This window comes from Caretta caretta, chromosome 26 (genome assembly GCF_965140235.1).
Source record: "Caretta caretta isolate rCarCar2 chromosome 26, rCarCar1.hap1, whole genome shotgun sequence".
In the NCBI taxonomy this organism is placed as follows: Eukaryota; Metazoa; Chordata; order Testudines; family Cheloniidae; genus Caretta; species Caretta caretta.
In genome coordinates this window covers 5,980,276-6,001,091 of record NC_134231.1, presented here as the reverse complement: position 1 = coordinate 6,001,091, position 20,816 = coordinate 5,980,276, and the positions used below count along the sequence as shown (strand labels likewise).

At 51.6% G+C, this 20,816-nt stretch overlaps 1 protein-coding gene and 1 long non-coding RNA gene across 4 annotated transcripts in view; one reads left to right on the top strand and one right to left on the bottom strand.

The window, feature by feature from the left end:
* Positions 1-15,737, bottom strand: part of BMP1 (bone morphogenetic protein 1) — an 88,094-nt gene extending 72,357 nt beyond the window's left edge. Inside the window, exon 1 of one of the 3 annotated variants that reach the window (XM_048829462.2) lies at positions 15,428-15,737. In XM_048829462.2, coding sequence (XP_048685419.1) covers positions 15,428-15,566 — 139 coding nt within the window. In that variant the 5' untranslated portion in view covers positions 15,567-15,737. The remainder of the gene's footprint in view (positions 1-15,427) is intronic. The other 2 variants (XM_048829460.2, XM_048829461.2) reach the window with 2 other exon arrangements.
* On the top strand, positions 14,877-18,777 carry LOC142070139 (uncharacterized). The gene is made up of 2 exons (XR_012666110.1): positions 14,877-15,022; positions 18,616-18,777. It is a non-coding gene; the product is annotated as an uncharacterized LOC142070139 (long non-coding RNA).
* Positions 18,778-20,816: the final 2,039 nt, after the last annotated feature.

The window sequence follows — 20,816 nt, the reverse complement described above, 5'->3', positions numbered from 1 at the left end:
CGCACCCCCAGCCGGAGCCCTCACCCCCTCCCACACCCCAACCCCCACTTTCGTGAGCATTCATGGCCCGCCATATAATTTCCATACCCAGATGTGGCCCTTGGGCCAAAAAGCTTGCCCACCCCGGTCTAGGTGATCACAATCGTCCATTCTGGCCTTAAACACTCCAGACAAGGATAAAGGGGAAGAAAAACAAAGAAACCACAATGGGCATTTTCCACAGATGACCAAAGCTAGGAGAGAGAGAGAAAGCAAACAGAAGGCCCAGGCCAACTCTCCTGGTACTTAAAACTGCAGGAAGCCACACAGGAGAGATTTTAACTATCCAGACATCTGTGGGATAATAAACACAGCTGGGCATATACCACCAAAGAGATTCCCAGGGAATGGCGAGGAGACAGTTTTATGCTCTAGAAAGTGTTAGCCAGAGGAAAAGCTACCTCTGATCAACTGCCAATGTAACACCATGACTCTGGGTGAGCTGTTGGTATCAGGGATTGAACCTGGGCCCTCTGGCTTTATGTTCACAAGCCTCTACTGCCTGAGCTAAAAGACCCAGCCCTGCAGCACCAATGGACAGAGGGCTGGCCTACCTTACCACAAAAGTTAATGTAACTTACATTGGTTAGAGATGTGAAAACAACACCCCCCCGAGCAACGTAAGTTACATCAACTTAAAGTGCGGCCAGACCGCACTATGTAGGTGGGAGACGCTCTCCTGCCAACATAGCTTCTCGACAGACACACTACATGAGGGGGTTTCAAACAAGTCCTGAAACAACTCTAGAAAACAAAGAGTAAGGAAAACTCCTGCGAGAAAGCTTCGGCTGACATGGGGTGGGGCAGATTGCATCACCACTGATAACCGTGTGGCTTCTTGCACCTTACTCTGAAGCATCTGGAGTTGGTCACTGCTGGAGACAGGACTAGTTGGACTATGGAGCTGATCCAGTGTGGGAAGTCTCATATTCCAAAATCTCTGGGGGTGGACTGAATGGGATCTGAAAGATCTTTTCCAAATCTCACACTGGATTCCTGTGCCCTCCTGGAATAGACTTAATGTGGAGTCCCAAGGAAGACAAGACCCTGACCTGCTTTCCTGCACCACTGGAAGGGATTGTGGGTTTACCCAGAACAGGAAGGCAGCTCAGTGGAAGGAGGAGATCTGTTTAAAATAGGGTGACCAGATGTCCCGATTTTGTAGGGACAGTCCTGATTTTTGGAGCTTTTTCTTACATAGGCTCCTATTACCCCCCCCCCCCCCTCCGTCCCGATTTTTCACACTTGCTATCTGGTCACCCTAGTTTAAAAATGTGGATCCCGGACAAGTGCTGATCTGGCAAATAATACAGCCTCAGCTTCAATAGCTGAGCATCCTACTTCCACCCCAAAGTTGTTAAATATGTCAGGAATGCTCCCCCTCCCCCTCGCTAGCTCACGCCAGCCTGGCTGCTGCACACAGAACATGCTACGCTCCCAGCACACAGAGACACCAAGCTGCAAAGAGTGGAATTCAGCCAGTTCCAGGTTCTCCCCCTGAAATACTGGAGCTCCATGACACAGCGGAGGATGGCAGGGCTGCGGGAAGGAGCTCAATCCTGCACTACCTGGGGGGGGGAAGGGAGGGAGGGTCAGGCCTCATGCTCCACTCAATCCTTACTATTGCTCTTTATCCTTAGGGACTTGCGTGGCCCCCATCACCCCAGGAGTAGTGAGGCAGAGCAGTGCTATTTATACCTCCACCACAGCTGGGAAACCTAAGGGCCTTACCCAAAGTCACACAGAAGGTCTGTGATGGGGCAAAGAATTGAACCCAAAGATCCAGGCTTGCACTCTAACCACTGGGCCATCCTTCCTCTCTGCCAGGTCGATTACCGTTCTCATTCATTTGCTCTGTGGAACTTAAGTTCATTTCAATGCAGAGGGCTCAGTCCAGCTCTTTCACACAGACCCCCGCACCCCCGATCACCTTCCCATCATTCCTAGGCTGGACAGGAACCTGTGATCTGCAGCCAAAAGGCTCCACTTATCCCCTTTCTAATCGCCTGAGCCCACCCAATCCCCCAGATTGGCTCTTCTTTGATGGACCAGGGTGGATCAGGAACACCAGTTTAGATGGAAGTCATGCAAACAGCACCCCTGCAGTGTAACAGAGAAAGCGCATCCTGCTTGTGCCTACATGGATGGGGCCACAACCCCATGAACCCACAGTACTATGTAGCCTTGCTGTGTACCCTGTCAGATAAGACTAGGGTAACCAGATGAACCTGACAAAATATTGGGACACATGGGGGAAGCAAAAAAAAACCAAAACCCGCCGGATCAGCCAAAGCCGCAATATCGGGACAAATGGCGTCCCGACCGTGCATCGATCAGGACGCGGGACAAAGAACTAAAAGTCAGGACAGTCCCGATTTTATCGGGATGTCTGGTCACCCTAGCTGAGAGGAGAGTGCAGAGAGCACACGCTAGCTTGAATGGTCAGTAACGTTTCCCCATTGCATCTGGACAGGGCCAACAGCCCATCCCTGCCCCATATCCTTCCTGTGTTTATCCTCGCGGGGTCGGAGTGTTTATCTGGCCTTGGGCAATCACTCAGCTCAGAGGCAGGCAGTCATTCCACAATGCTTAGCATTTCCTAAGCTTGGCCAGAGCCAGGCACGGCATTCATGTTAGACCAGCCATGGAGCCCAGGCACCGTGCAGGGAGTCCTATGAGCACATATCGGAGTGGGGATATATCCCAGTGCGTGTGCTACAGAGGGAGTGACCCTCTGCACTAACCCATCCACAGTCCTGACCAGAGTCCTGCAACTTGAGCTCACTCATTTGTTGGGGGGGGGGGGGGGGGGAATGAATTCCTCCCTCAAAAGTCTCCTGCCTAGCAGCAGCATCAGAGATTCCTTGGGGCGAAGTGGACGGTTACCTGGCACCGCTGGTGAAGCTTCTGTTCCTCTGCTGGGCCTGCAGCGCACCTCCCGATTGCTGCTGTGTTTGAACAGGCAGGCTCCGGGATGTTTGCCTGGCAGCAGCCTCGGCTGTGCAAAGAGATTCCGAGAACAGCAAGGAGGGATGGAGACACAAACCAGGAAAGCAAGGGAGGCCCTCTGCGAGATTCCTCCCAGATGCACCATTCTGCAGCCCCCTGGCAGTGCCCCTCACTACCAGCCAGGGATGGGGAGCAAACAGCCTGTGAACACTGGCTAGGGATATTTGCTTTCCCATAGCATCTTCCTTCTGACCCAGACGCATGTCTGTCAAACACAAAAAGAAATTCAGCTTCACAACGCGTGCTGTGGAGCAGGTCATTATCACGGATGCTGTTTTAACAGAGGGGGAAATCGAGGCACTGGGCAGGGAAGTGGCTGGCCAGGGAGTGAGCCAGTATCAGAGCTGGGGAGAGAACCCAGGGACCCTCTCCTGGCATGTGCCCAATCTGAGCCAGGTATAGATCTTACTATAGTTTACTGGTGTCTGCTAGCAGTGAGTGAACAGTTGGTACAACTGTGTCAGTTAGAGGACTTGATTTAACTGAGGTCGAGAAAAAAATCCCTTCTGTGCTGAGACCAGGCTAACATCAGTGTTTGGGCATTGAGGTAACAGGGTACGGTGCTGGGGAAGGGTGGGAGCCCTGGGGGATTCTGGGGAACAGGGAATATGGTGCAGGGGCTGGGCAAAGGCTCTGGGGGATTCTGGGATGGAGCTGGGACTGGGCAGTAGCATGAAGATCTTGAGGGTTCCTTCTTCAGGGTGCATCCTCCTCAGTGCACCCTTGTATCCCTGCCCCTGGGCCTGTAGTTAGTGTGCTTTCCGTTCCTGCAGCGAGCCCCTCACTGTATTCCTCAAGCTCTGCTAAATGTCTGTTGCTAGGCCCCTACTTCCGAGTGGATCCCCAGCTGCTCATCACCTTAACCACTCTGCCTCCCTCTCTCTTGGCTCACATGGCGAGTGTGTAATTACAGACTTGGCGAGTTCCAAATCCCTGCTAATCACAGCCCGACCAGCCGCCAGGGCTGTCGGTACCATGGGATGTATCTGTGCGAACTGAGCGCAAAGGCAGAGCGCATCCCAGGCTTACTGGCCAAGGGGGAGCGCGAGGAGAATGTTATGCACCAAGGCACACATAGGATGGAAACAGCAGATGGTGCATGGACAGGAGAGAGCAAGACACAGAGAACTCACATATAAGTGAGTTATAAAAAGAACTAGATGAGTTCATGGAGAATAGATCCATCAATGGGTATTAGCAAAAATGGTCAGGGATGCAACCCCACGCTCTGGGTGCCTCTAACTGCCAGCTGCTGGGACTGAACAATAGGAGATGGATCGCTTGATAATTTCCCTGTTCTTTTCTTTCCCTCTGAAGCACCTGGTATTGACCAGGTGAGAAGACAGGACCCTAGACTAGATGGATCATTGGTCTGACCCAGGATGGCCTCTCATGTTCTTTAACTGTTTGTGGAGGGAATCAGAAAAGGGAGGGAGCCAGCATCCTTGGGAACAGAAAATGGGAGTGTTGGTGGTTCAGATATGGGGAACAGAGGAATCCAGAAAGGGATAAGGAGGAAAGGGCCTTTTTATACCAGGGCATTAGGCAAGTGGGGTGGATTGTTGGGAAAGCAGATGGGGAAATGTGAGACCTGTTGTGTGACCTTCAGAAAGTCTCTTCCTCTCTGTGGGCCTCAGTTTCCACTCCTACCCTTTGTCTGTGCTGAGGAGTCGAGACACTAAATAGACAAGACAGATAAAGGTAGAGGACAGGAAGTATTATTCTTCCCTTTTTTACAGATGGGGAAACTGAGGTGCAGGACAGTGACTTGCACAAGGTCACACAGAGCTGGGACTTGAACCCAGGCCTCCTGAGTCCCAGTCTAGCACACTGTCCCCTGCCCCTTCTCTCTCCTTTTTGTAGCAAGCTCAGCATTTTTGCCCTCTCCCCCCTTTGTCCACAACTTCTCTTGTCCAGGACTCAAGGCTTGCACAGCTCTATTCTCTGCCTTCATTTCTCCCCTTGCCTCCTTCATCCTGCCACTGTAGCCCTGGCTATCGCAGGCGAACAGCTGCCCAAGGCAGGAGACACTGGGGCAGTTGGGCTCACTGACGTCAGTACGGGACGTCAGTGCAGTTAGCCCGATTCACCCGCAGGCTACTTTGGGGTTGGGTAGAGAAGTTAGCCATGTTCGTGGGGGAAGCTGCGGAGACTGTGGAATGGGGAGGCTGTTTAGGAGGTGTCTTAGGGATGGGATAATGCCCGGGTGGCTTTGGGTCTTGTTTTGTAAATCTCTGAGGTTAGCACACCCATGACATCTGGATCCCACAAAGCTTGGGGTGGGGCAGGTGGAATAATGCTTCTGATTTGGGTACCTCTCAGCTTAATCAGAGCCCACTCAACAATGAAAGGAGCTCAGCTGAGCTCTCTGGATTCTTAGGCCAGGAGGGACCATTGTAAGCATCTAGTCTGACCTCCTGCATAGCATAAATGGTTTCCAGCTAACACATGCTCAGAGATGGGTCACAAACAGGAGATGGTCTGGTCACCCCAAAGGAGAGAGGGAGGGGAACTCTCCTTATGGGGTGGGACTCATCTTCCTACTGCTCCTGCTCCATTATTCTGAACAGACTAGATGCTTCCCAGCTGCCAGCTGAGGAAGCAGGGCAAGGAAGCAAACCCAACTCACGTCAAAGCCTCTCTGGAAGCAAGCGGAAAAGGAAGGATATTTATTAATCGAAGAAAGCTGCAAAGGGACACCGGGGGGACCACACACACACACTCTCTCTCTTTCTCCCTCCTTCTCGAGTTTGGATTCAATCTGCAAATTCAAGTTGACTATGAAGACAGAACTGGAGCCAGCAGAGCTAGTCACTTGCTGAAAGAAGAGCTGCTGGAATGAAAAATATTTGGAATCTATTCAGCGGGGGTACCAGATTTTTTTTAATCCTTCCCCAGTTCTTCATGATCAAGGTCATCTGCAAGGAAACAGGATCTTCAGAGGTGTGAGCAGGTTTTTCAGGAGGAAGAACAGTGTTTGTGGTTCATGGCCAGGACTGGGAGCAAGGACTGCTGGGATCAGTTCCTGGCTTTGCTGCATGACTGTGGGGTTGATAACACTGACTAACTCCCATTGTGCAGATGGGGAAATTGAGGCACAGAGAGGTGGAGTGGCCTGTCCAATGTCACACAGCCAGTCATTGGCAAAGACAAGAATACAACCTGCAAGTCATGTCTCTCAAGCCATCCTCCTCTTATTGCAAAGCTGGAAAAGAACACAGGAGTCCTGACTTCCAACCCACCCCTCCCCCCGGTGCTCTAATTATGAGACAACACTCCCTCCAAACCTGGAAAAAGAACCCAGGAGTCCTGACTTCCAAGTCCTCTGCTCTAACCACTAAGGAACCATTTGCCAGCACAGCTTTGCTGATCAGGGATCATACCGCATCACACACCTGTCCAGCGTAGCTAAGATAGGAAGTATGGCAAGAAACCACCCTGGCTTAACAAGGAGATCTTCAATGATCTAAAAATCAAAAAAAGAGTCCTACAAAAAGTGGAAACTAGGTCAAATTACAAAGGATGAATATAAACAAATAACACAAATATGTAGGGACAAAATTAGAAAGGCCAAGGCACAAAACAAGATCAAACTAGCTAGAGACATAAAAGGTAACAAGAAAACATTCTACAAATACATTAGAAGCAAGAGGAAGACCAAGGACAAGGTAGGCCCGTTACTCAATGAGGGGGAAAAAATAACATCAGAAAATGTGGAAATGGCAGAGGTGCTTAATGACTTCTTTGTTTTGGTTTCACCAAGAAGGTTGGTGGTGATTGGACGTCTAACGTAGTGAACACCAGTGAAAATGAGGTAGGATCAGAAGAGGCTAAAAGAGAAAGAACAAGTTAAAAAGTACTTGGACAAATTAGAAGTCTTCAAGTCAGCAGGGCCTGATGAAATACATCCTAGAATACTCAAGGAGCTGCCGGAGGAGATATCTGAGCCATTAGCGATTATCTTTGAGAAGTCATGGAAGACAGGAGAGATTCCAGAAGACTGGAAAAGGGCACATATAGTGCCCATCTATAAAAAGGAAAATAAGGACAACCCAGGGAATTACAGACCAGTCAGCTTAACTTCTGTGCCCCAAAAGATAATGGAGCAAATAATTAAGCAATCAATTTGCAAACATCTAGAAGATAATAAGGTGACAAGTAACAGTCAGCATGGATTTATCAAAAACAGATCTTATCAAACCAACCTGACAGCTTTCTATGACAGAGTCACAAGCCTTGTGGATAGGGGGGAAATGGTAGACGTGGTATATCTTGATTTTAGTAAAGCTTTTGATACCGTCCCGCATGACCTTCTCATAAACAAACTAGGGAGATGTAACCTAGATGGAGCTACTATAAGGTGGGTGCAAAACTGGTTAGAAAACTGTTCCCAGAGAGTAGTCATCAGTGGTTCACAGTTATGCTGGAAGGGCATAACGAGTGCAGTGCCGCAGGGATCAGTTCTGGGTCTGGTTCTGTTCAATATCTTCAGCACTTATTTAGGTAATGGCATAGAGAGTACACTTATAAAGTTTGCGGACAATGCCAAACTGGGAGAGGTTGCAAGTGCTTTGTAGGATAGGATTAAAATTCAAAATGATCTGGATAAACTGGAGAAATGGTCTGAAGTAAATAGGATGAAATTCAATAAGGACAAATGCAAAATACTCCACTTAGGAAGGAACAATCAGTTGCACCTGTACAAAATGGGAAATGACTGTCTGGGAAGGAGTACTGCGGAAAAAGATTTGGGGGTCATAGTGGACCACAAGCTACATATGAGTCAACAGTGTAACGCTGTTGCAAAAAAAGCAACATCCTTCTGGGATGTATTGGCAGGAGTGTTGTAAGCAAGAGACGAGAAGTAGTTCTTCCGCTCTACTCAGCACTGATTAGGCCTCAACTGGAGTATTGTGTCCAGTTCTGGGCGCCACATTTCAGGAAGGATGTGGACAAATTGGAGAGAGTCCAGAGAAGAGCAACAAAAATGACTAAAGGTCTAGAAAACATGACCTATGAGGGAAGATTGAAAAAACTGGGTTTGTTTAGTCTGGAGAAGAGACGACTGAGAGGGGACATGATAACAGTTTTCAAGTACGTAAAAGGTTGTTACAAGGAGGAGGAAGAAAAATTGTTTTTCTTAACCTCTGAGGATAGGACAAGAAGCAATCGGCTTAAATTGCAGCAAGGGAGGTTTTGGTTGAACATTCGGAAAAAATTCCAAACAGTCAGGGTGGTTAAGCACCGGAATAAGTTGCCTAGGAGGTTGTGGAATCTCCATCATTGGGGATTTTTAAGAGCAGGTTAGACAAACACCTGTCAGGAATGGTCTAGATAATTAGTCCTGCCACGAGTGCAGGGGACTGGACTAGATGACATCTCGAGATCCCTTCCAGTTCTATGATTCTATGCCAGCAAAACTTTTAAATGTTGACCAGGCCTGAGTCTCTTGATGCCTCTGTTCCCCCGATCTGTGAAATGGGGAGAAGAGCAATTGCCTGCCTCGCAGGACTGTTGTGTCACAGTTACCAAGCTAACTGCACCTTGGACCCCTTCTGGCCTCTCTAAGAGCATCCCCTCTCAGGCCTCGGGCTGTCACCTCTCTTTGGGTGGAATCACACAATTCTCTCACCCTCAGATTGGACCCTGGACTGCAGCCCCAGATACTAACTGTGATTGCCTCATCAGGCTTGACTTATGTTCAATGCCCTCTGTTCTGTTCCTCTGGTAGGCAGTGACCAAACAGCCTTCTTAAAGCAACATATTGTTTATTTACGCATATCTAATTTACCAGGTGTCTGTCCACCTTCCACATCCACATCCAGATCTAAACTTCCTACAGACACTTCAAGACCTCTAGAGTCTGGGTGGTATACTCTGTTCTCTCAACTAAACCAGGCAGTTTTCCCTGCCTGCTTCAAAGAGTGTGCCTTTAAATCCTGCTCTATCTTTTGATCAACCCCTTCCCAGGGATCAAGTCGTTTTTTAACTGCCTATAGTCCTTTGATGTGTTACCTCCCACCACTGGCAAAATAAACCTTGCAACTTCCTTGGAGACAGGCTGTAGGATCTTCCAAGCTAATAGCTTTCCCCACTGTCTTTCAACTGTGTGCTGGGTTGTTCTTATCTGGAAGCTAGTGTCTTCTTTCGCCTGCAGCCCCACTGAATTAACACAATACCCATGTATAATAAGCATTCCACTATCTGAATACAGTAGTTATACAGTCTCGCTCAATAACTAGGTTCCGATAGTTATTACAGATGCTTCTCATCTTTAGGACCTGCTAGATCCCAGCCATTGAGGCAATGTCCCCAGCAGCATCCGCTCTCAACGGTGCAGGAACTATCAGACCCCAGGTAGCCCTGGCTTGGAAATCTGAAGCCACTGGGAAATGGAGCTATGAGGCCCAGGGGGAAGCAGGGATTTCCTCTCTGTGGGGAAGGACACATGCCAGAGTTACTGTCAGTCTCTCTAGTGCACCAGCCCAGGTTTGGGGAAAGAGGACATTTTCTTTTCTTCCCCAAGTGCCTCCTTCTTCCAGCCTATGATGCTGCCGGCTCTCAGGTCCTCCTCTCCCGGCCGGAAACTGTTTGCGTGTGGCTGACCCCAGGAGACCTCATAATGAGTCAGTGCTGTCCAAGGCCTCTCAATCCACTCGCTCACTAGTCAGGGAGGCGCTGCAGCCCTGTCTCAAGCCGTGATCTTTTCACATCTTCAAAGGGCCACTGCTTGGACTGGGAACCTCCAGGAAGCACACAGGGCTGCTGATAGACCAGGAGGGGGCATTCTCTCCTCCCAAGCAATGCCCAGTATGATTCTAGGTGCTGCCTTAAAGACCAAAGCAGGTAAGAAATGCAGTCCTCAGGCAGATCAACCCCTGGAGATAACTGGTCCTTTCCTCTTCCATTCAAACAGTTCTTTCACCCACAAATTAAAGCCCCTTCAAATCTTTCCAATCTAGTTTGTCTTGCCAATCTCTCCCCTTCTGCTTGTGCTGCCTGTGGATGCTTTGCTTTGTTCTCTCCTTTCCTTCCTCTACCAGAGAGGAGAGAGAAATCTGCAGGGAGTCTCTGTCCCATTCCGTCTCTAGCAGGCTGAAGCATCCTTCCTGTCCAAGTGCACTGCAGGTACTCCCTGTTCCTGCACAGCAGCAGTGCTGGTTGATAAGCCTTGGGAAGTCCTGCGTCCCTGTTGACATGACCCGCTGGCATGAATCAACAGCAGGAGGATTTCCCAAGCTGCTGGCAGCATGTACAGAAGGGCAGATGGGAGGTGCAGCTGAGCCAAGCACGCAGCCTTGTGCTTTGCCATGGGAAATCCTGCCAGCTCTCCCCAGGATTAAAATTCAGCATGCAACTAAACCTTACCTATTATTCACCACACTGCCACCACCATGCCCTTCCAAAGCTGCAGGATGAGAGCTGACCTCTCCCCTGTTCAGTTTATTATAGAATCATAGCAATGTAGGGTTGGAAGAGACTTCACAAGGTCTTCCCCCTCGCCCCAACCCACACTGAGGCACGAGTAAGTCCAAGACCAAGACCATCCCTGTCTAGTCAGAGGACTGCTGCAGTGTGAAATGAGCCACGCCCCTGCACTAACAAACAAAATCCAAATGTCATGGTGTGAAATTCACAAGGCCTATGCACCGCTTTAAATCTCCAAACAAAAGCCTCACGCTGGCTTCTGCTCAGCGGACGCACTTCACCCTGGATGAATAAATGACAACTGGTGGAATAGGTTTGTGCATCATGATGACAAATACAACTGTAACAAGTGACTTCAGTTGACTCAACATGGAAACTGGAATTTAGGTCAAGCCCTGCTCCCCTGCAACCAGGTGTGTATGGTAGAGATACCCAAGGTATGATCTGGGGAGTTCTTACATAGGCAGATGGTGGAGTTCGCTAACTATCCCAGTTATTTGGGGGATAACCCCAATCTTATTCCTGGTGATCCAGTATCCCACACCCTTTGCTATCCTGGATGCTCAGAGATCCAGAAATCAGGGCCCATGAAATGTCATCACACCCTTTCATATTGGAAGGGCATTTTGACCAGCAAAGGGTCCAGACTAAACTCCTGGAACAGAATACCACGACACTTCAGAATGGGAAGATTCAAATCAGCCCTGACTCTGGGAAGGGGGAGGTCCAAAATCTGCATCCATGTTTTCCAGCTTCACCCCCAACGACATCACATTACAGAGGCAGAGTTACAACAGTAGCACATCCGGCTAATAGGAACTAGTGACTCACACAGGGCCAAACCCACAGCTGCTGTCCATCTCTAACGGGTCAGGAGACACCCAGGAGTTTGTTTTCATTGCTGAAGAGCCCAACAACGGGACATTAACCTCCCAAGGACAAAGCAAGCACAAAAAGGGTGTTGTGTGTTCAAAGCTCAGTGCAAATGTTAACTCAGCCTTGTTCATAATAAACCAGTAAAGGTCAGTCAGTATCAACATCCCAATTTCACAGAGGGGGAAACTGAGGCATATAGCGGGCAAAGGGGTTTGCCCACAGCTGCACAGCAAGTCAGTAGCAGAACTGGGAGCAGAATCCAGACCTCTATGCTCTAGCCATTAGACCACACTTCCCTCCCAGGGATAGCACCCAAGAGTCCTGACTGCCAGTCCCCCCCACTTATTCCAGCCACAAATTCACACTTCCATCCCAGACTTGGAAAGAGAACCCAAGGAGTTCTGCCTGCTAATCTCCTGCTTATTCCTTTAGCCCACGGTGTACAAAAGGAAATAAAGTGATATTTAGTTGCTTTATAAACTGACTCTGTCACAAAAGATTGACTCAGTGGCAACAGATGGGCCCCCCCACAGGACTTGCTAATCCCATGGGCAAGCCCCCCTATTAATACAGCAATTGTACAGAGCACTGTGGACAGAGATATACAAAAATTAAACAAAGCCCTTCTAAAACAAGACACCTCACTGCACAAACAAGACACTGCACACTGCCCTGGGGAGGGAACAACCCACGTGTGAGGTTGTCAGTCATGTCGCTTAATGCACGGCTGGAAGTACTTCACATAGGACAATGATGAGGGCGGTATGAGAACCTATACACAGTAAAACAGAATAGATGGACATGGTTCTCCTGGTCCAAACAGGGGAGTGAATGCTACAGCGAAGGGCTCCTCTCCGACAGTTGCCAGCCCCCTGGGTTGAAATCGAGGGGGTGTTAGTCTGAGAGCTGCAGGGGATCCAAGTGCTTAGGACAGAACCCACAGCACACACAGGCTCTGATGCAGCTACTGCTCCTGGCAAACTACCAAGGGGCCCCTCAGCGCTGTGGAGTCTGGACTGCTAACTGACTGAACTGGCCTTGTCAGCACTGGTTCTCCACTTGTACGGTAACTCCCATCTCTTCAGGTGCCAGTATATTTATGCCTGTATCTGTAATTTTCACTCCAGGCATCTGAAGAAGTGGGGTTTTTTTTATCCACAAAAGCTTATGCCCAAATAAATCGGTTAGTCTTTAAGGTGCCACCGGACTCCTCGTTGTTTTTGTGGATACAGACTAACACGGCTACCCCCTGATACTGGGCTGCTAAGGCAGCCGCCGCAGCCATGGCTTTGAATCAGAGCCAGGGAGGTTTATTTTGACAGGAGGTAAGGAGACAGGACTGCAGGACCAGGGCCACTGTTTCCTTCTAGGGAGCGGGCACAGCTGTGATGTGGGAGCTTTGATGCCAAAGCTGGCAGGCCCCCAAGCCTGGCTGCATTTCTCAGGAAAACGCCTATTGGCACACTACAGCAGGGTCTGGGCCAGTACCACCCTGGGGTAGGGCTGGGGGAAGCTCTGCAGCGGAGAGCAAGGATGGCAAGGGGAACATTACGGAGGCTGTGAGCCACAGGGAGTTATCCCTGGTGGGCGGGTGGCCTCAGGATACCCGTGGCAGGAACTGTGCAGTGAAAACCAAATCCCATTCTTGGCTATTCCTACTGCTCCTTCTCCATGTGGAATTTAAGGGAGCCACGGAATAATTCCAAGTGCCAAGGAGTCAGCTGTTTCCGGTTGCTCTTAAAGTCCTAGGAAACTTACTGCAGCTGGTGCCTTGAAAAAAAAACCAAAAAACACCACACAAACACACACGCTCCCAGAGCCTTGTGGGATATGTAGTTGGCCAGGCCAATCTTAGCAGAGGAACTGCTTCCCTGTCCTGTAAGAAGCAATGGGCAAGCTCCCATCCAACCCCCCGATTCCGAGTTGCACTTGAAGCTAATCGAGGGATAAAGAACTCTTCGGGATAGGGCCTGTGTTTGTGCAGTGTCTAATGGAGCCTGATTCAGACTGGGGCCTCCGGACGCAGCCACCATACAAATGGCAATAACTGACTTAGTCACATATGGATCCAATAAAGGTGGGGGGCAGGGCTCCGGCACGCCGCTCTGCGTGTGTCTCACACACAATGGACCAACAAGCACAATCAGAAAGAACGCCTCTGGACTTACCTCTTGTCCCTACCAACCTCTATTAATTTAATCAACAATTAAAGCCCCCTCTCCTACACACACACACACACACGGTGACAAAGTGGAGGCTGAACAGAGCAGATTTAAAGGGACAACTGGTTCCTGTGTCCAGAGCACAAGGTTAGGCTCTGCAACACCTGACCTACTGTGTGACCCTGGGCAACTCATGTCTGCTCTCTGGGCCTTAGTTTCCCCTCCCACCCTTCATCACTCTTGTCTATTTCAATTGCAGGCTCTTTGAGGGCAGGGAGCATCTCTCATTCAATACAGCACCTGGCACAATGGAGCCCTGATCTCAGCTGGGGCCTGTAGGCAGGGCTTTGGAGCGGAGCCCGGAGCTGGAGCGCGGAGCAGCTGCAGAGCAGTGGAGCTGCAGGTTTTTGCCTGGAGCTGGAGCGGAGCCGGAGCACAGCTCCAAAGCCCTGCCTGTAGGTGCTGCTGTAATTTAAATACCAACCCCTTAGCCATCTCCTGGCCTGGCTTGCTCAAGGAAGATGATAAACATCATTCTAATACAATAATAACTGCACTTAGACGGTGCTTTGTATGGTCACAGTGGCACACACACAAATTCAGGCCCCACTCCCACAATCCAATCTGCCCCAGGGGACCCCAGGACCCCTAAGGATCCCATTGCAGCTTTAAATTTTAAACTCCCTCACTGTTGGTTGGTAAAGCATCATGCTAGACTGATTAATAATAATGACTGGAATAATAATAAACAGTGATATATTACTACTTAGGCTTTACAGGGCTCTTTTCCTCAGCAGATCTCAAAGCACTTTACAAAAGACAGTCCTCGTTATCTCCATTTTACGTTTGGGGAAAGGGAGGCACCAAGCAATGAGGTGACATGCCCAAGGACAGGCAGCAGGCTGGTGGCAGAGCCAAGAACAGAGCCAAGTCTCCTCACTCCCAGCCCAAGTCTCAGCACCCAAGGCGCTGATGAAATAACATGTCACAATCACTAACTGAGATAACACTCCTCCCAGCCAAAATCCCTCTTTATCAATTGTAATCCAACCCCCAGGTTTATCACCGCCAGGCTTTTCCGCTGCTGTTTCGCAGCGGCGTATACAGCTGGGAGAAGGAAAGAACAAAAAGTTTTTGCAAAGTCTTTGGGTCCCGATCCTCCTCTTGCTTACGGCCCGATCCTGCCCCACTGGGTTCTGGAGCGGGATCCCACCCTTCACACCGGACTGAGACAGGAGTGAAACCGGTGTGAACGAGAGGAGACTTTCAGAGAGCTCGTAGCCACAAAGCCTGAGCTGCTAGTGGGCCAGCTGTGCCGGGGACTTGGGGGCTGATCCGGGCTGGAGGAGTCCGCCTGCTTTGACAGCTCCTCCTGGGGAAGCGGGAGAGCCCCCCCCTCTCCCTCCAGCCTCCTCCACGTCCGAAGTATAAGCAGATGGATGGATGGATCCCCCCCACACCACAGCGTAACCTCGTGGCAACTTCCTTCCCCCTCTCCCTTGCATGAGGTATGCTTAACTCCCCCCCCCCAGCCCTCCCCACAAAGAAACCCAAAACTCCCGGGGGGAGGAAAAGTTTCATTTCCTGCAGCACAAAGGGGGCAAAACAACCCAGAAAACTCAAGTCTCCAGCCTCGGAGCTTTTCCCTGCCCGAGGCTGTCTCTGCCCTGGCTCCGCTCCCTCCCAGCCCCGGCTGCAGGAGCAGCAACTTTGAAAGTGTCCCTTAAACACACACACACACCGGCCCCTTTCTTTTGTCTGCAGCTGCCCTGCCAGCCAGGCAGAGTCTGCATGACCCAGGCTCACCCAGCCCCTGTCCTCCGGTGGCCTCGCTGCTCCCCGCACCCGCCCATCAAGGGGCGCATTTGCACCGGAGGTTGGGGGGGGGAACAGGGGGAGCCCTTTGGCCCTACCAGCTTTGCAAGGATCCTTATAGTCAATGGGCTCCGTGTCTTCCTCGTCCTCCAGCTCATAGGTGTAGTCGGGAAAGTCCAGGGCTGGCCCCAGCACCACGAAGGAAAGGAGCAGCCAGCACGCCCTGACGCCGGACATGCTGGCTGGCGAGTCCCGGGCAGACGAACCTCGGGACCGAAGGGAGAAGCGGAGCGGGAAGGAGGGGGAAGGAGAGAAGTGGAAGGAGATGGGAGGGTTTCCCCCCTCGCTCTCTGTCTTTTTTTTTTTTTTTTTTTAGGGAAATGAGAGCTGGCGGGGGCGGGTTCAGGCCGGGAGCTCAGCCCCTCCAGCCTGCAGAGTTTGCTCGCAGCCCGGCTGGGAACGGGGCCAGCCCGGGGTGGGGGAGAAGCGGCTCCCAGAGATGCTCTTGCATCGCCGCTCACCGGCCACGGAGCGCCGTCCTTGGGGCCCCCGGGCAACCCCCGCCGCTGGGGTACCCGCCTGCCCGGGGCTGGCCATGCCCGGCATCCCGTGGCGCGGCGTGGGGCCGTCATACCCCGCCCCGCTGTGGGCACCGGCTGGTCCCCGAGAGCCGGGTCTGCAGGGAGCTGCTGCGGGGCCCCCTTCGTGTGGCAGGTTTCTATAGGGCGGCAGCGGGGGGTTTCAGACCTGATCTCTGAGCTGCAGGGTCCTGGGGGGGGGCCCCGCCATGGTCCAGTCCCCTCGCCCACCGCTTTGGATGCTGCTCCTTGCAGCTAAGCCCAGAGAAAAGGGCAGCCGCCGGCTGCAGGGCTCCCAGCTGCGTGAGGAGAGATCCGGAGAGCTAGGAAACGCTGCCCCCTCTCTGCTCCGGCCCTTGGGATGTTTACCGGGGAGGGAGAAGGACTGGGAGAGTCATCCCCTGCTGGGATCCCAGGGCTGGTCTGTGAGAGGCAGGGCTTGAGGGCCATGGGATAGACCCCAAAGCAGCTGCTTGCTGAGAAGGAAACTGGGAAATAAGCAGCCTCCTTAGCAGTCTGTTGATTGCTTTTGGTAAGGGCTTCCTGTTAGCATTCACATTGGGGTTTCCCTTGGGGTCTCCACGGACAGGCCTGAACCAAAACCCTAGCTCCAGCCATTCCCAGGATCGGAGCATCACAAGGGATTCTCCCCCTGCCTCTGGCTTCATGCAAAGAGCTGCTGGTGGACTGGAGTCTCAACTCACTTGTCACAGGGGTAAATGGCCACAGAGCCAGGCTGGGAAGGGGACAGCATGCTTCTCCAGTGCCTGAGGAAATACAGGGAGGCGTGCAGTGCCCCTGTGAGGTCTCCATCTAGGAATCTAGCCATCCCTCCCTACCCTGCAGGGGGGAAGTCCCTCAGCTGGCTTGCGCTCATTTCAGTATGTGCACTGAGCATGGGAAGCACAGTCTCTGCCCCATGAATCTGTGTCACTCGGGGGTCTGGTCTGGACTAGGACTGGAGAGTTTGCAAGAGTCCGATTTGGACAGTGTGAACCCTCGGCCAGGAGCAGTCACAGCTGCTGGGGGCTGCACCTTTTTGCAAATCTGGCCCCGCTCAGTTTTCTAGTGGCCCTTCTCCCAAGGCAAATTTCATGCTGGTGAGATGTGCTGGCCTGACAGCCCTGGAGCAGGATGCCCTCTATCCCTGGAGCTAGCACAGAGCGGGGGCAAGCGTCCCCTATGCACACACTGGGCCCCACCACTGCACTCAGCCACAGAGTTCTCCTCAGCCCACTTGCTCCTGGACCTCTCTGCTGGAGCTGCCCAGGCTAAGCCGTGCCAGCTGCGGCAGGGGTTTCACCTGCACACGTGTGAGGTATAGACACTTGGCCCCACGAGAACCCACCAGCTTGTCCTGGCACAAGGCCTGTACCTGTTAGGGTGACCAGACAGCAAGTGTGAAAAATCAGGACAGGGGTGGCGAGCAATAGGAGCCTATGTAAGAAAAAGGCCCAGAAATCAGGACTGTCCCTATAAAACCGGGACATCTGGTCACCCTAGTACCTGTGCAACATGCTTCTCCCCACAGGACTGATGCAGAGGGATGGACTCTGCCCACTGGAGAAGGGTGTCTGACCAGCCCGGGGTGCTGTTGAACCCCAGTGTTCAGCCAGGTTAACAGCAGGGAAATCACCCTGGGGTGACTGGTGTGCTGGGAGAGGGTGGCTGTCTTGTGCAGAAGAAGCAGGGCAGGGGAATTGCTGGGTGGTGCAGTAGCTGTGTGTGGAAGGATAAAGCCAGGCCCTGGCAGCAGCCCCAGCCAGGAGAGATGAACAGCCTTTACACATGCAGGGAGCTCCCCCCATGGGAAGTTGGGCTCAGCACCCCTGTAATGGAGGTCTGTGGGCGACACCTACTGGTCAAGCTGTGTCACTTCAGGCCTCTCTTGTGGCTGGCGGCCCCTGGCTACCTTGCACTATGACCCTGAGATCGCCTGTTGTCAGGAGCCCACCCAGCCTGTGTTTTTCTTAACCCTTTGGAAGCTGAGCCCTGGGGAGCAAGCTGTTTGCAAACAGAAGGCCCAAGGAAGGGGGTACCAGGATAGCATGGTGAGTGCAGAGCACAGTTAGGCAAAGGGTTCAGCAAACATTCCCAGTCCTGCTCCCGGATTGGGACTAGCCCCCTTGACTTGGCTAAGGCTCGGATCTCCCCAGGACCCTGGTTGTGCCCAATCTGCAGAACAGCAGTGGGGTTGTTGCTTGTAGGTTATTCTCCATCCCAAGGGCAGCTATGACCAGAAGCGTCACATCTCCCACTTTGAACAGCTCCTCACCTTTCTTTCCTGCCCCTAAGACTCCCTGGGCTGCATGGTGGGTCTGGGAAGAAGTGCCTGGCATCTCAATGCACAAGCAACTGCTGGAGAAGTAGAAACTGTTGGCTACTATCATGGAGCTTGTGCAGACACTTTTGAAACCTTTACCCGGGTCATGTGACTGGGGCTAGGCCATAAACTGCAGTCTCTTCCCAGCAGCCTTGGATATTGCACCTTTGATATGGTGAGTATGTGCAGGTGTGGGCTGTGTGCATATGGGCGGGAGCAGTGGTCTCACTTATTAAGGTGTGTGGGAGGATACTGTGTTTATATATATATATAAAAGTGTGTGCATCAGTCAGAGAGTACATAGTGCTTATGCTGTTTGTGTGTAGGTGTGAGCAGTGTCTATACCTTTGCATTCACTAATTGCCCTTGTCTCCTTTACCTGCAGAACACAACCCCGGCTGGACAGCAGACTGAGAAAGCAGAGTTACCTCTGTGAAGATGAGATGTTGTGGTTTCTTCCCTGCAGTTCTCAGTGGAATTCCTACTGCATGCTCCTCTGAGAAGAATGAGATCTCTGCCTGTATTAAACACTGAACACCTGCCCACAGAGCAGCTGGTGGTGCTGATGGGAGAGGGATGCCTTTCCCTCTCACAACTGTGCTGTCTTGTTCCCTGTCTTCCTTGAGCACCTGTCCTTCCCCTCTACACCCCCCTTCTCATTGCAGTCTCTTCCTCCCTCCTTGCCACTGGACACAGAACGTGTATCCCATCCCATGCTAAACCCAGCTGAGTCCAAAGGGTTAAAATGCCTCTGCGGAGGCCTAACTCTGGGAGTGAACTTCAGCAGCACTGGGGGTGAGTCAGCCACATGGGGGAACTGCTGCAGTTCTGGGCAAGGCTGTGATTTGTGAGGGTTGGCCACTGGCCAGCACTGGGATCAGCCCAAGGAGTGACCACTAGGTAGAGCTCCAAGCTCGCTATTGTCTGTCAAGGGCAGCGAACATGCAGGGCTGAATTGATACTAATGTGTATCCCTATAAGTGCCTGGGAGTCTGAGTCCTGGTGCTCAGCGCTGTACAAATGGAACAGAGAGATGTTCCCTGCCCCAAAGAGCTTACAAAACTCATGCAACCCCCTTAAAATCAATGGGCATGATGTGCATTCCCATGTTTTGATGGGGTAGGATAGACTAGGGGCTCTCAAACTTTTTCTTTCTGAGGCTCACTCCAATATGCTATAAAAATTCCCTGGCCCACCGGTGCCACCACAACTGGTTTTCTGCATATAAAAGCCTGGGGCCCCATGCCACAGCCCCCCTCCCCATGAAACTCAGGCTTTGGCTTCAGCCCTAGGTGGCAGGACTCAGGGCCCCGGAATTCAGCCCCACGTGATAGGGCTTTGGCTTTCTGCCCTGGGCCCCAGCGAGTCTAATGCTGGCCCTGTTTAGCAAACCCCCTAAAACCTGCTTGTGGCCTTTCAGGGGACCCTGGACTCCTGTTTGAGAACTCCTGGGATAGAGTAGGCAGGATTTAGACTGGGAGGGGGAGGGAGGGTTAGATTCCCAGCCTACAGCAGAAAGTGAGTCATGAGTGTGATAGGGAGGAGAGGAGGAAATTCTCTTCCCACCAACCCAGCTCTGTTCCAACACGGGGGCAAGGAGTGCACTCTGCCTGACTCTAGGGTGGTTCTCTGCAGTTTGTATTGCCATCTGCTCCCTGTGCTGGCTGGGGTCGATAGCCTGGACTACACAGGAGGCCAGACTAGATGATTTAGTGGTCCCGTTGGGCCTTACACGCTGTGTGCTGTGATACACTTTGCAGCATACAGTGTCCCAACTTGCTAAGGACTTTAAATGCACTGTGTACCGCTCTTGGCCCTTTTGCATGACGAGTCCTACAGCAGTGCACAGTGGACTCACAGGGGCTTGGCTTAGCTGCCTGAACTCATCAGGTTCACTGGCCACTGCTTCTGCTCTCACATCCCTGGGGTGATGCTTCTGTAGGACTCAATCCTGCTTCTGTTGAAATTGATGGCAAATCTCACAGCAGGAGGAGGATTGTCCCCAACTTACAAGTACAAATGGGAAGGGAAGTGTATTTAAAGTTGTTAATATTGTTGTTTAGATTATGAAAACACATACAGGCCCCCACTGAGCTCAGAGCCCCATTGTGCCAGGAGCTATCTACACAGGGAGAGACAGTCCCTCTCCCAAAAAACTTGTGCTGTAAAAAAGAGAGGAATCAGAAATGAAGGGACTTGCCCAAGAGCACCTAGTAGGTGAGTGGCAGAGCCAGGCCTAGAACCCAGTTCTTTTGACTCCCGGTCCTGGGCATTAGGTAATGCTGCCTCTCCGTTAAACAGCCAGGTTAATATTTTGCCCTTTTGTGTGACTGTCTCAAACTCCTTCGCAAACATTAACATTCACTGCAGGTCAGTGTTGTTAGTCACAATGCATAGACTAGGACGGAGGCACAGAGAGGGCAGGGCCAGCCACGTTTTCAGCAGGCTGAGCACCCTCAACTCCCCTCGATGCCAACTGCAGTTGCATAGGCTCGAGGTATCTCAAGTTGGGTGTCAAAAATCTGAGGCCACTTTTGGACAAAGTGCCTGAGGTTCCATAGTGAGTTAGTGGCAGTGAAGACGACA